The 14,771-nt window shown below is 42.0% G+C and overlaps 1 protein-coding gene across 1 annotated transcript in view; it reads left to right on the top strand.

Annotated features, from left to right (window-relative positions):
• Positions 1–12,670, top strand: part of PPP2CB (protein phosphatase 2 catalytic subunit beta) — a gene marked incomplete at both ends in the record, with an annotated part of 34,127 nt that extends 21,457 nt beyond the window's left edge. Inside the window, 5 exons of the mRNA XM_080709764.1 lie at positions 2,386–2,559; positions 4,973–5,062; positions 5,157–5,318; positions 8,621–8,739; positions 12,598–12,670. Of these exons, the coding sequence (XP_080565890.1) occupies positions 2,386–2,559; positions 4,973–5,062; positions 5,157–5,318; positions 8,621–8,739; positions 12,598–12,670 (618 nt within the window). The remainder of the gene's footprint in view (positions 1–2,385; positions 2,560–4,972; positions 5,063–5,156; positions 5,319–8,620; positions 8,740–12,597) is intronic.
• Positions 12,671–14,771: the final 2,101 nt, after the last annotated feature.

The raw sequence follows: 14,771 nt of genomic DNA, 5'->3' as shown, positions 1-14,771 counted from the left end.
GAAGCCAGCTGCGCGCGTTGGCTTAGGAGACCCTGTTTCCAATAAAAATGTAAAAATAGGTCTGGGAGTGTAGCCCGGAGGTAGAAGGGCTTCCAGGAACCCCAGTACCACCAAAAAAAAAAAAAAAAAAAAAAAATCAGGCTGGGGGTGTAGCTGGGAGGTATAATGCCCCTGGGTTCAATTCCCCAGTGATTTTACATCTTTAAAAGGAGGGAAATGAAAATTGTGCATTAAATATCTCCTACCTACTTCTGATAAATATATGTTGGGTTGTCCACAACTAAACTCTGGAAATTTTATTTGATTTAGGCACTTACCCTTCATAGTAAGTCAGTAAAGGAGCCTTTGTAATTCTTTTTTTTTTTTAAATTGGTACATTGTATTCTTTTTTTTTTTTTTGGTGGTAGTACTGGGAGTGGAAACCAGGTGCTTTTCTACCTCTGGGATGTACTCCCAGGCCTATTTTCTACTTTATTTGGAATCAGGTTCTCACTAAGTTGTTGAGAGCCTCACTAAGTAGCTGAGGCTGACTTTGAACCTGTGCGATCCTCCTGTCTCAGCCTCCCAAGCGCTGGGATTACAAGGGTGCGCCACCACACGTCGCTTAATTTTTATTTTTATTTATTTTTTATTTTTTTATTTTTTTGGTGGTACTGGGGGTGGAACCCAGAGGCTTTCTACCTCTGGGCTATACTCCCAGACCTTTTTTTATATTTTATTTGGAAACAGGGTCTCACTAAGTTGCTGAAAGCCTCACTCACTAAGTAGCTGAAGCTGGCTTTGAACCTGCGCCATCCTCCTGTCTCAGCCTCCCAAGTGCAGGGATTACAAGCATGCGGCACCATGCCCGGCTTAATTTTTATTTTGAAACAGGGTCTTTTTAAGTTGCTGAGGGTCTCACTACATATCTGAATATTTTTATATTATCTAAATATTTTTAATAATTTGTGTGTGTGTGTGAGTGAGAGAGGGGGCGGGGGGGGGCGGGGGGGACTGGCGGGGGGACTCAAGGGCTTTCTACCTCCAGACTATACTCCCAGACCTATTTTTATATTTTATTTGGAAACAGGATCTCACTAGGTTGTTGAGAGCCTCACTAACTAGCTGAGGCTGGCTTCAAACCTCTGTGATCCTCCTGTCTCAGTTTCCTAAGTACTAGGATTACAAGCGTGGGCCACCAGGCCCAGCTATTTTAAATAATTTTATGCATGAAATAGTGTCATGATGTGGAATTTTCCACTTGTGGCATCATGTTCGCTCTCAGGAAGTTTCAGGTTTTTGGATTAAGGATGTTCAACCTGTACAATGTTGTAAGCTATGTCTTTCTGTTTTGTCATAGAAAGGAAACCATTAGTATATTTGAAATCATGTCCAAACTTGCCAAAAACCATTTTTAATGTTTTCATTAGCAAATCTAATCTTTCAGTGAGAAATAAAAGTTAAAAGAAGAGTTTTTCTTAGGTTCAAACCTCTGATCTTCATTTGTATTTGTTTTGGTACTGGGGATGAAACCCAGGGATATTCTGCCTCTAAGCAATACCCCCAGCCCTATTTTTTATTCTTTATTTTGAAACAGGGTCTCACTGAGTTGCAAAGGGCCTCACTAAGTAGCTGAGGCTTCCTGCGAATGGTGATTCTTCTGTTTCAGCCTCCCAGATGCTGGGGTTACAAGTGTGTGCCACCACGCCCAGCTTCAGTATTCGTTAAATAGTAAGTCAGTATTGTAGAAAAATTAGAGAACTGGTGAAATACATATCTATAGATATATTTTTGTGTGTGTGGAACTGGGAATTGAGCCCTGAGGCATTCTACCTCTGAGCTACACCCCTGGCCCTATTTTTATTCTTTATTTTGAAATAGGGCCTCACTAAGTAGCTGAGGCTAGCCACAAACCTGTGATCCTCTTGTCTCGGCCTCTCAAGTACAATGATTAAAAGTGTGTGCCACCAGGCCCGGCTGACTGGTGGGTTGCTTTTTTGTTTTTTGTTTTTTGTTTTTTGTTAATAGAAACAAAGAATCATATGCAATAGTAATACAATTAAAGGTTATATTAATGAAAGTCAACTATAAAAAATATTTTAATGTTAATTCCACCTCTGAGTTATGCCCTTAGCCCCACCCACCCAACCCTTTTTAATTTTGAAACAGGGTCTTGCTTGGTTGCTGAGATTCCCAATACATTGACGAGGCTGATCTTGAACCTGTGATCCTCCTGTCTCAGCCTCTCAATTACTGAGATTATGCCACCACACTCAGTGTAAAAGATTAACATTTAATTTACAAGTGGACAAAATAGCCATTTAAAGAAATGAACTAGAGCTTAATGAGAACATGAAACTAGTGAAAATATTATTTTAGTGTTGATTTCTTTTCCTTTTCTTCTAGGTGCGTTATCCAGAACGCATTACGATACTGAGAGGAAATCATGAAAGCCGACAAATTACTCAAGTATATGGCTTTTATGATGAATGTCTACGAAAGTATGGAAATGCCAATGTTTGGAAATATTTTACAGATCTATTTGACTATCTTCCACTTACAGCTTTAGTAGATGGACAGGTGCGTATGTGTGTGATTTTTTTTTTTTTTTCTTGGTGAGGGGAGGTTAAATTCAGGAAAAAATTTACTATTAGCAATTTACAGTTGAGAGCCAGGTATGGTGGTGCATGCTTGTAATCCCAGCATTTGGGAAGCTGAGACAGGAGGATCATGGTTCACAGACAGCCTCAACTACTTAGGCCCTTTGCAACTTAGTGAGACCCTGTTTCAAAAATAAAGAATAAAAAATAGGGCTAGGGGTGTAATTCAGAGGTAGAATGCCCCTGAGTTTCATCCCCAGTACTGCAAAAAAAAAAAAAATACTAATAATTTAGAGTATAGAATTACAGGATCTGTGATTCTGTTTCTTTGACCGTCTCTACCTCTTTCTCTTATGCTTAAAATTTCAGAGCACAGAATTGGATAAGTTATATGCATTTTTTTTTTTTTTTAACTAGGTGGAGGGAAACCAGAGGCTTTCTACGTCCAGGCTATATTCCTAGACCTATTTTATATTTTATTTGGAAACACGGTCGGAAACAGGGTCTCACTAAGTTGCTGAAAGCCTTACTAAGTAACTGAAGCTGTCTTTGAACCTGTGTGATTCTCTTGTCTCAGCCTCCCAAGCCCTAGGATTACAAGCGTGTGCCACCAAACCCGGCTATTGTTTATTTTTGAAACAGGGTCCCCAAACTGCAAAAGGCTTTTCTAAGTAGCTGAGGTTGTCCGCGAGCTGCAATCCTCCAATCTCAACCTCTCGAATGCTGGGATTATAAGGCTGCACTACATCAAGCCCAGCTCTATAGTACTTTTTTTTTCCCCCTTTGCAGTACTAGGGATGAAACCCAGGGATATTCTACCTCCGAGCTACACCTCTAGCCCTATTTTTTCTTCTTTATTTTAAAACTGGGTCTAAGTTGCATAGGGTCTCACTAAGTAGCTGAGGCTGTTCTTGAACTGTGATCCTCCTGTCTCAGCCTCTCAAATGCTGGGATTACAAGTGTGTGCCACCACGCCCGGCCTTATAGTATTTTTAATAAACACATCAGCCACCAGGGTATGGTGGAACAGGCTTGTAATCCCAGCATTTGGGAGGTTGAGATAGGAGGGTCATAGTTTGAGGACAAGCCTCAGCTACTACTTAGTTTTGCAACTCAGTGAGACCCTGTTTCAAAATAAATAATAAAAAATAGGACTAGGGGTATAGCTCAGAGGTAGAATGTCCCTGGGTTCCATTCCCAGTACTGCAAATAAATAAATAAACACAACAGCCAATACACTTACACCATTGATGATAGATTATTGTTAATAAAATGGTATTGAGCTGGGCGTGGTGGCGCATGCTTATAATCTCAGTACTTGGGAGGCTCGCAGGTTCACAGCCCCTCTCAGCTACATACTGAAGCCTTCTGCAACTTAGTGAGACCCTGTTTCAAAATAAAGAATAAAAAAAAAACAGGGCCTAGCCAGGTGTGGTGGTGTTCGCTTATAATCCCAGTGCCTGGGAAGCTGAGACAGGAGGATCACACAGGTTCGAAATCAGCCTCAGCTATTTAGTGAGGCTCTCAGCAACTTAGTGAAACCCTGTTTCAAAATAAAGTACAAAATAGGTCTGGGAATATAGCCTGAAGGTAGAAAAGACCCTGAGTTCCACCCTCAGTACCACAAAAAAATAAATAAGCAGGGCTTTTCAAATTAAAATAAAATAGGGCTGGTGGAGATAGAATCCCTCTAGGTTCAATCCCCAGTACCAAATAATTAAGGCTGGGGGTATACCTCAGAGGTTGAATGTCCCTGGGTTCAATTCCCTTTCTATTAAATAAAACTCTTGAGCCGGGCGTGGTGGCGCACGCTTGTAATCCCAGCATTCGGGAGGCTGAGACCTGGAGGATCGCGGTTCGCGGACAGCCTCAGCTACTTAGTGAGGCCCTCTGCAACTCAGTGAGACCCGGTTTCAAAATAAAGAATAAAAAATAGGGCAGGGGGTGTAGCCTGGAGGTCAAATGTCCCTGGGTTCCATCCCCAGACCCGCAAAAAAATAAATAAATAAATAAATAAATAAAACTCTTAATACATTTTATTGATCAGCAGTAACCATCAAGAAATTGTAATGGAAGGCTACAAGAATGAGGATCCTATTCCCAAGGAAAACACTATAAAATACCTTAGGATGGGGCTGGAAATGTATCTCCATAGTAGAACACTTTGATTTTAAGCACTTTCAGTTACACACACACGCCCCACCTACCTACCTACCTACCTACCTACCTGTGGAAGAGATGTAAACTTTATCAGTTAGCTCTGATTCTATGATTTTGATTTGCAGTCATTTAAAAAAGATATTAGGACTGACATTTTAGCCAATTATTTACTCTCGCTAACTTAGCAACTAGAAGAACAAATACATTTCTTTTTCTTTTTAACTCACAAACAGATATTCTGCCTCCATGGTGGCCTCTCTCCATCCATCGATACACTGGATCATATAAGAGCCCTGGATCGTTTACAAGAAGTTCCACATGAGGTAAACTTTAGTCTAAGAAAAAGAAGAAATTTAACCATATTGTGGGAATGTGACTGCTAAGAATTTATAATGTATACTTAATTTTCTTCACCAGGGCCCAATGTGTGATCTGCTGTGGTCAGATCCAGATGATCGCGGTGGATGGGGTATTTCACCACGTGGTGCTGGCTATACATTTGGACAAGACATTTCTGAAACATTTAACCATGCCAATGGCCTCACACTGGTTTCTCGTGCTCACCAGCTTGTAATGGAGGTATGTACTTTTCGTACTTTAATTCAGACAGAATGTATGTCTGTACATGACTTTAAGGCTTTAAGTCTCTAGTACCACACACACAAAAGAGAAACATAGAAATAGTACCCCAAAGTTCTTTTACCTTTCACTCAAAAAGTCCTGAATATAAATATTTCATATAGGAATATAGGAAATGTTTCTTCTCATTACAAATGAAAGGATGATTTTGTGTGTGTGTGTGTGTGTGTGTGTGTGTGTGTGCGCGCGCGCGCGCGCGCGCGCGTGCACGCGTGTGCAGTACTGGGGATGGAACCCAGGGGCATTTTACCTCCGAGCTACACCCCCTGCCCTATTTTTTATTCTTTATTTTGAAACCGGGTCTCACTGAGTTCCAGAGTGCCTCACTAAGTAGCTGAGGCTGTCCTTGAATCACGATCCTCCAGTCTCAGCCTCCTGAATGCTGGGATTACTTGACAAGTGTGCGCCACCACACCAAGCTTGTTTTATACTTTTTATTTGGAAACAGGGTCTCGCTAAGCCTCTGAGAGCCTCAGTAGCTGAGACTGGCTTTGAACCTGCACAATCCTCCTGTCTCAGCTTCCCAGATACTGAGATTACAACCGTGCGTAACCACGCCCAGCTTGGAAATTTTATTTTTGCAAATAGAGAAAAGTACTAGTTTGCCAGAGAAAAACAAAAACTAATTTTTATTTATTTTGTTTTTTATTCGCACAAGGGATAGAACCCAGAGACAGTCTACCTCCAAGCTACACCCCCAGCTTGATTTTTTAATTTCTTATTTGGAAATAGGGTCTCACTTACTGCTGAGCCTCCCTGAGTTACCCAGGCTGGCTTTGAACCTGTGATCCTCCTGTCTGAACCTCCCAAGTACTAGGATTACAACCATTTGTCACCACACCTGGCTAAAACTTTTTCTTTCTTTTGATACTGAGTATTGAATCCAGGGGCATTCTATCTCCAAGCTACACCCCCTACCCTATTTTTTATTCTTTATTTTGAAACAGGGTCTCACTGAATTGCAAAGGACCTCACTAAGTAGCTGAGGCTGGCTGCGAACCATGATCATCCTGTCTCAGCCTCCCAAATGCTGGGATTACAAGCATGCGCCACATGCCCAGCTTAAAACTCATTTTTTAAATTAATGAAGACTTAGAGAAAAGTTGCAAAAATAGTACCCCTTAATTGAGATTTAGGAAAAACATTATAAGCGGGGCGTGGTGGCACACTTCTATAATTCTAGTACTTGGGAAGCTGAGACAGCAGGGTTGCATGTTCAAGGACAGCCTCAGCAACCTTTTAAGGCCCTCTGCAACTTAGTGAGACCTTTTTCTCTATTTAAAAAAAAAAAAAAGGGCTGGGGGTGTGTAACTCAGAGATGAAGTGCCTCTGGGTTCAGTCCCCAGTACTGCTCGTGCGTGCGCTCATGCACACACACCCAGTATAAAAATACTACCCCGCCGGGTGTGGTGGCGCGCACTTGTAATCCCAGCATTCCAGAGGCTGAGACCGGAGGATTGCGGTTCACGGACAGCCTCAGCTACTTAGTGAGGCCCTCTGCAACTCAGTGAGACCAGGTTTCAAAATAAAGAATAAAGAATAGGGCAGGGGGTGTAGCTCAGAGGTAGAATGCCCCTGGGTTCCATCCCCAGACTCGCAAAAAAAAAAAAAAAAATACTACTCCAGAGTTCTTTTACTTTTCACTCAGAAGTCCTGAATACAAGTATTTTACTATATTTTATTTCTGTTATCATTCTTTCTCCCTCCACTCTCTCCACACCTTACTTTCTTCTGAACTATTTGAATATCGTTTGGAGACAAATGCTCCTTTACCCCCCAATGTCCATATGTATTTTGTTAAATTAAAGACATTCTTTTTTTGGGGGGGGGTTGCAGTAATGGGGATGGAACCCAGGGGTATTCTGCCTCTGAGCTAGACCCACAGAGCTTTTTATTATTATTTGTTTGTTTGTTTGTTTTGCAGGTCTGGGAGTAGAACACAGAGGCATTCTACCTCTGAGCTACACCCCGTGCCCTATTTTTTATTCTTTATTTTGAAACCAGGTCTCACTGAGTTGCAAAGGGCCTCACTAAGTAGCTGAGGCTGTCTGCGAACCATGATCCTCTGGTTTCAGCCTCCCAAATGCTGGGATAACAAGCGTGCGCCACCAGGCCCGGCTATTATTATTTTATTTTAAAACTGAGTCTTAGCCAGGCATGGTGGCTTACACTTGTAATCCCAGCATTTGGAAAGCTGATACAGGAGGATCCGGGTTCATGGCCAGTCTCAGCTACTTGGTGAGGCTCTCTGCAACTTAGTGAGACCCTGTTTCAAAATAATAAAAAATAGGGCAAGGGGTATAGCTCGGAAGTCAAATGCCCTTGGGGTCCATCCCCAGACCCTCAAAAAATAAATAAATAAAATAAAGAATGAAAAATAGGGCTGGGTATGTCGCTCAGAGGTAGAATGTCCCTGGGTTCAATCCCCAGTACTGCCCCCAAAAAACAGTCTTAATAGTTGCTGAAGCTGACCTTGAACCTGCAGTCTTTCCTGTCTCAGCCTCCCAAATACTGGGATTACAAGCATATGCCCCTGCACCTGGCTTAAAGTCCCTGTTTCAAAATAAAATAAATAGGATTGAGGGGGTAGCTCAAAGATACAACACCCCTGCTTCAATCCCCAATGTCAAAAAAAAAAAGTAGTGGTAATAAAACTTGGTCATCATTGATGAAAATGGGCCCAGTTTTCTAGAAGAAAGTTTTGTAAGTTTTAGATTTACCTAAATAATAGCTTCGAAATGTATAAAGCAAAAATTGAGCCAGGCATGGTGGTGCACGCTAGTAATCCCAGCATTTGGGAGGCTGATACCGGATGATCGTGTTTCACGGATAGCCTCAGCTACTTAGTGAGGCCCTCCGCAACTCAGTGAGACCCTGTTTCAAAATAAAGAATAAAAATAGGGCAGGGGGTGTAGCTCAGGGTAGCCCTTGGGTTCCATCCCCAGACCTGGGGGGGAAAAAAATTGACACAGTTCATAAGGGAATCCATCATCTTTGCGGAAGAATTTTCAATATACATCCTAAAGATCTCCAGTATAGATTAAGCAATACTGGTTGCAGAACTCTTTGTAACAGAACCCCATGCCCAGTAGTTGTACAGTTTCTATGCAGGTGTATAAACTATTAAAGGCGGAGATGTTGTAAGGCAGTGTATTACATAATTACAGAGAATATTTGTAATTTTTTCTCTACTTTAAAATCATAATTTTGTAATGAAACATTGAATTTTTTTTATGTTGCAGGGATACAATTGGTGCCATGATCGGAATGTGGTTACCATTTTCAGTGCACCCAATTACTGCTATCGTTGTGGGAACCAGGCTGCTATCATGGAACTAGATGACACTTTAAAATATTCTTTGTAAGTAATCTTAAATTTCTGTCCCATGTGATTACTTTTAGAAGAAAAATTTTAAATGGACACTAAAAATAGAGATAGATGAGCTGGATGTGGTGGCACATGCTTGTAGTCCCAGCATTCGAGAGGCTGAGACAGGAGGATCACCAGCTCAAGGCTAGCCTCAGCTACTTAGTGAAGCCCATTTGCAACTCATTGAGACCCTGTTTCAAAGTAAATAGTTAAGCCATGTGCAGTGGCACACACTTGTAATCCTAGCATTTGGAAGACTAAGACAGGAGGATTGCAGTTCGAGGACAGCCTCAGCTACTTAGGCCCTTTGAAACCCAGTGAGACCCTATTTCAAAAGAGTAAAAAATAGGGCTTGGGGTATGGCTCAGAGGTAGAATGCCCCTGGGTTCCTTCCCCAGTACCACAAAAAAAAAAAAAAAAAAAAATAGAAGCCAGGCATGGTGGCACATGTTTGTTATACCAGCATTCGGGAGGCTGAGACTGGAGGTTTGTGGTTTGTGGACAGCCTCAGCTACTCAGTGAGGCCCTCAGCAACTTAGTGAGACCCTATTTCAAAATAAAGAATAAAGCCGGGCGTGGTGGCACACGCTTGTAATCCCCGCGCTTGGGAGGCTGAGACAGGAGGATCACGCAGGTTCAAAGCCAGTCTAAGCTGGTTTAAGAGACCCTGTTTCCAAATAAAATATAAAATAGGTCTTGGAGTGTAGCCTGGAGGTAGAAGACCCCTGTGTTCCATCCCCAGTACCACACACACAAAAAAAAAAAAAGAATAAAAAATAGGGCAGAGGGTGTAGCTCGGAAGTCAAATGTCCCTGGGTTCCTTCCCCAGACCTGCAAAAAAAAAAAAAAAAAAAGAAGTGGATGCCAGTGTGGTGGCATGTGCCTGCAATCCCAGTGCTTGAGAGGCTGAGGCAAGAGGATCACAGATTCAAAGCCAACCTCAGCAGTTTAGTAGGCACTCTGCAACCTAGGGAGACCATTTCCAAATAAGAAATAAAATTGGGCTAGGGGTATAGCTTGGAAGTAGAATACCTCTGGGTTCAGTCCCCAGTACCAAAAAAAAAATGTATTAGAGTTTTTGGGACTTGTCCCATGCACTCACAGCAAATGGAGAGATAGTCAGGAAAATCTACTAAATCTCAGTAGTAATAACTAGACTCTGGTGCTTGAGCCATGGCTTGCTTTCTCCCCCTACTTTCACATTTCCTCACACAGAATATGTTAGCTGCTCTGCTTTGACCAGATGTAGTCAAGAAGGTGGGGGGGGGGCTTCCTCTTCCCTACTCCCAGCTCTGCTCCCAGTGGACAAAGCGACGGAGGCCTTCTTCCCCAACCCAGTGTCTAGGGTAGGAGCCCTATTCCAAACGTGGCTGGCACGCCAAGAACGCCGGGTTCCCAGCTGTTCTTGTCTTAGCACCTGCTCTTTAATCAGGAGGTATCATATAAGCAGACTGTGACAACCACCCCTTAGTAATGGGTGGTTGAGGAATAATGCCCCAGCAGGTGGAGGCACAGACCAAGAATTCTAAAACTGGATAAATTTGTTGAAACAATGGACAGCATGATGGAAATCAATTAAGAGAACTCTCAAAGTTCCCATAATACTCATAGCAACATGTTAAAGAGTAGCAGAACAAGAAATTTAACAGATTAAAACCAGGGAAGGAGATAAAACCAGGAAGAGCCCTTCTGAGCTCACAGTCTAGCCACACCAGTCAGGAGCAGAGTGTGATATAGAATACTGACAACATTCCCAAGCCACACAGGTTGCACTGAATTGATGAGTGCTGCCCTCCTTGTCCACCCACAACCTCAGAATGTGATATCATGTAGAAATAGGGTCTATGCAGATGTGATTATATTTAAGATGTGATCGTACTGGATTCAAGTGGGCCCTAAATCAAACCTGACTGGTAGCTGAGCGTGGTGGCGCATGCTTGTAATCCCAGCATTCTGGAGGCTGAGACAGGAGGATCACTGTTCATTGACAGTCTCAGCTCTGTTTTTTTGGTTTTTTTTGTTTTTTTTTTGTTTTTTTTTGTTTTTTTTTTGCGGGTCTGGGGATGGAAACCACGGGCATTTGACCTCCGAGCTACACCCCCTGCCCTATTTTTTTATTCTTTATTTTGAAACCGGGTCTTACTTAGTTGCAGAGGGCCTCACTAAGTAGCTGAGGCTGTCCGCAAACTGCGATCCTCCGGTCTCAGCCTCCCAAATGCTCAGCTTGTAAACCCAATTACAAGCATGTGCCACCATGCCAGAGGAAAATGAACATAAGGAAGAAGCCATATGAAGACAAACTGAAGTGATGTATTTACAAGCTGAGAACTGTTTGTTGCACCAGAAGAGAAGCCAGGGAGGGTCAGGGGGGATTTCTCCCTAGAGCCTTCTGAAAGAGCCTGGCTCGGTCAGCACATTAATCAGACTTATACTCTCGAATACTCTGAAAGATAAATCCCTAAAGTGATCATTTATTGTGGCAGCCCTCGGGAACTAATACATAGATTAGTCAACAAGAGTCTAAAATCACATCAACCCTGACAGTCTTGAAGACTGTGAACCTGCTTAATGTCCTCTCAGTGCTGATTAGAAAAGGAAAATTCATGTGCAATGGACCCAAGAATGCAAATTTAGTTCCAGGTGTGAAAAGTCAGTGTGATACGCTGTATTAATATTAAAGGACAAAAACTAAATGAACATTTTACTGAAGGCAGAAAAAAGCACTTGACAAAACTCAGTATCCTTTCAAAATAAAAATACTCAATAAACTAGTCATAGAAAAGGAAATTCTTCAACCTGATAAAAGGGGGAATGTATGAAAATTCTACTCCTCATTTAGCATCATACTTACTGTGCCTTTTTTTCTAAAATCAGTAAAGGGAAAAGCATATCTAGTCTCACTACAAACTGATACTAGTATTACAGGTCTTTATTTTTTTATTATTTTATTTTATTTTTGGCCAGGCACTGAAACATTTTGTCTCCTTAAATTTTCACCGTAGTGATGCAAGCCTGTAATCCCAGTACTTAGGAGGCTGAGACAGGAGGATTGTAGGTTTGAGACAGCCTCAGCAACCTAGTGACACTCTTTGTTTCAAAACAAAAAGTAAAAAAAGGCCTGTAGGTGTAGCGCAGAGGTAGAATGCAGTACCCCTAGATTCAATCTCTTATACCACAAGGGGGTGTGTGTGTGTGTGTGTGTGTGTGTGTGTGTGTGTGTGTGTGTGTCTGGGGAACCCAGGAGCATTCTACCTTCAAGCTGCACCCCTTCCCTATTTTTTTATTCTTTATTTTGAAACAGGGTCGCACTAAGTTGCTGAGGGCCTCACTAAGTAGCCGAGGCTGTCTGCGATCCACAGTCCTCCGGTCTCAGCCTCCCAAATACTGAGATTACAAGCATGAACCACCACACCTGGCTGTACCACAAAAATTTTTTAATTTTTTCTCATGCCGGGCGTGGTGGCGCACGCTTGTAAACCCCGTGCTTGGTAGGCGGAGACAGGAGGGTGACACAGGTTCAAAGCCAGCCTTTCTGGCTTAAGAGACCCTGTTTCCAAATAAAATATAAAATAGGTCTGGGAGTGTAGCCTGGAGGTAGAAGGGTTCCATCCCCAGTACCACCACCACAAAAAAAAAAAAAAAAAAAAAAAAATTCTCACCATAGCTTTATGAAGTGATAATATGGCTAGGAACACCTGGGGTAACTTGCTCTGAGAATTCCAGGCATACATAACACAGTAGTTATGGGAAGGAAAGACTGCCAGTCCTGTTCACTGTCTTGTTCTTTATTGGTCTGTTGGCTGGCTAAGTCAAATACCTCAGTAATTTGTTTTCTTTTGCTGTTCATAGTCTTCAGTTTGACCCAGCACCTCGGCGTGGAGAACCTCATGTAACCCGGCGCACCCCAGACTACTTCCTGTAAATTCCTCCTGGAAAAACCTGCCTTTGTATGTGGACATATACCTGGCTTTCTAAAACCTACATGTATATTTAAAAAACAAAAAAACCAACAGTAATCTATGTGTTTCTATAACAAATTGTGGTCTGTCCTGGCATTAAACTACATCATGGACCAAAATGTGCCATACTAATGATTTAGCACAATTTGAGACTGAAATTTAGTACACTATGTTCTAGATTGGTCAGTCAGTTTGCCTGCTGTATTTGTAGTAACCATTTCCCTCTGGACCATTCAAGCAAAAAAGGTAACTAACTGCTTCATCTACTTTTACGCTTACTTGGAAATTTTAGTTATAGTGTTTAACCGGCATGGATTAATAAATAGAGTTGGAGTTTTATTTTTAAGAAAAATTTACAAGCTGACTTCCACTTACTCCATTACCCTTTTTATTTTATTGAAATGTATAATTAACTTAACTGAAGAAAAGATTCTTCTAGGGAGTATGTTGTCATAACACAAGAAATTTCCCTTCATTTGAACTAAATTACTGTTTTATGTTGATCTGCATATTGCTGTACATTTGTCCTGACAGTGCTTGCAAGCATCCTATTTGGTGTACTGAGCAAATAAACTCCATTTTAAACAAAAACATTGACTTAATTGTGATGTGTATTAAATGGAAACTTGGCTTTTTAGAAAGTGGATATGAAACACTTGGATTTGTAGTAAGCAGTTATATCTAGGTAATTAATGTTCTAGCTAGGTATGGTGGCACACGCTTATAATCCTAGCACTTGGGAGGCCAAGACAAGAAGATCACAGGTGTGAGAACAGCCTCAGCAAGTAGTGAAACTCATCAAACTAGTGAGACCTCTTTTGAAAAAAAATTAAATATGGCTGGGGGTATAGCTCAGCAGTAGAATGCCTCTGGGTTCTATCCCCAGAACTACAAAAATAATTTTTTTTTTTTTTTTTTTTTTTTTTTTTTTTTGGTGGTGGTACTGGGGGTAGAACCCAGGGGCTTTCTAGCTCGGGGCTATAGACATTTTTTATACTTTATTTGGAAACAGGGTCTCACAAAGTTGCTGAGAGCCTCACTAAGTATCTGAGGCTGGCTTCGAACCTGTGCGATCCTCCTGTCACAGCCTCCCAAGCACGGGGATTACAAGCATGCGCCACCATGCCCAGCAAGAAATTCTTTGTATTAAGTTTATTTTTAGGGGAAAAAAAAGAACCCTAAGCCGGGCGTGGTGGCACATGCTTGTAATCCCTGCGCTTGGGAGGCTGAAACAGGAGGATCGCACAGGTTCGAAGCCAGCCTCAGATACTTAGTGAGGCTCTCAGCAACTTAGTAAGACCCTGTTTCCAAATAAAGAATAAAATAGGTCTGGGAGTATAGCCTGGAGGTAGAAAGCCTCTGGGTTCCGCCCCCCAGTACCACCAAAAAATAAAAAAAAACCTCCAAATATTAGCTTATAACATTTAGCCATTAAAAGCCATCCAAGCGTGGTGGTGCACGCTTGTAATCCAGTACTCCGGAGGCTGAGACAAGAGGATCACAGGTTCTAGAACAGCTGTAGCTACTTAGGCCCTCTGCAACTTGGGAAGACTTGTTTCAAAATAGAAAATAGGGCTGGGGTGTATGTAGCTCAGAGGTATGCCCCTTGGTTTCATACCTAGTACCCACACACACACACAGCCATTTTTTATTTCTACACATTTAATTAGGTAATTTGGAGCCAGGCATAGCGGTACACACCATGTATAATCTCAGTATTTAAGATGCTCAGGGTCTTGCTAAATTGTTGAAGCTGATTACAAACCGGTTCGCTGACAGCCTCAGCTACTTAGGCCCTCTGCAACTTAGTGAAACCCTGTTTCAAAAATAAAGAATAAAAGATAGGGCAGAGGGTGTAGCTCGGGGGTCAGATACCCCAGGGTTCCATCCCCAAACCCGCAAAAAAAATAGGGCTGGATAAGCCAGGCATGATGGCGCTTGCTTGTAATCCCAATATGTGGGAGGCTGAGACAGGAGGATTGTGCAGGTTTGAAGCCAGCCTCAGCTACTAAGCGAAAGGTTGAAAATAGAGTTAGGGAGTTTAGGAGATAGGTAAAAATACCA

This window comes from Muscardinus avellanarius, assembly GCF_963383645.1.
Source record: "Muscardinus avellanarius genome assembly, chromosome: 14".
Taxonomy (NCBI): domain Eukaryota; kingdom Metazoa; phylum Chordata; class Mammalia; order Rodentia; family Gliridae; genus Muscardinus; species Muscardinus avellanarius.
Note: the sequence above shows the minus strand (reverse complement) of the source record. Positions and strands in the feature narration are given on the sequence as shown.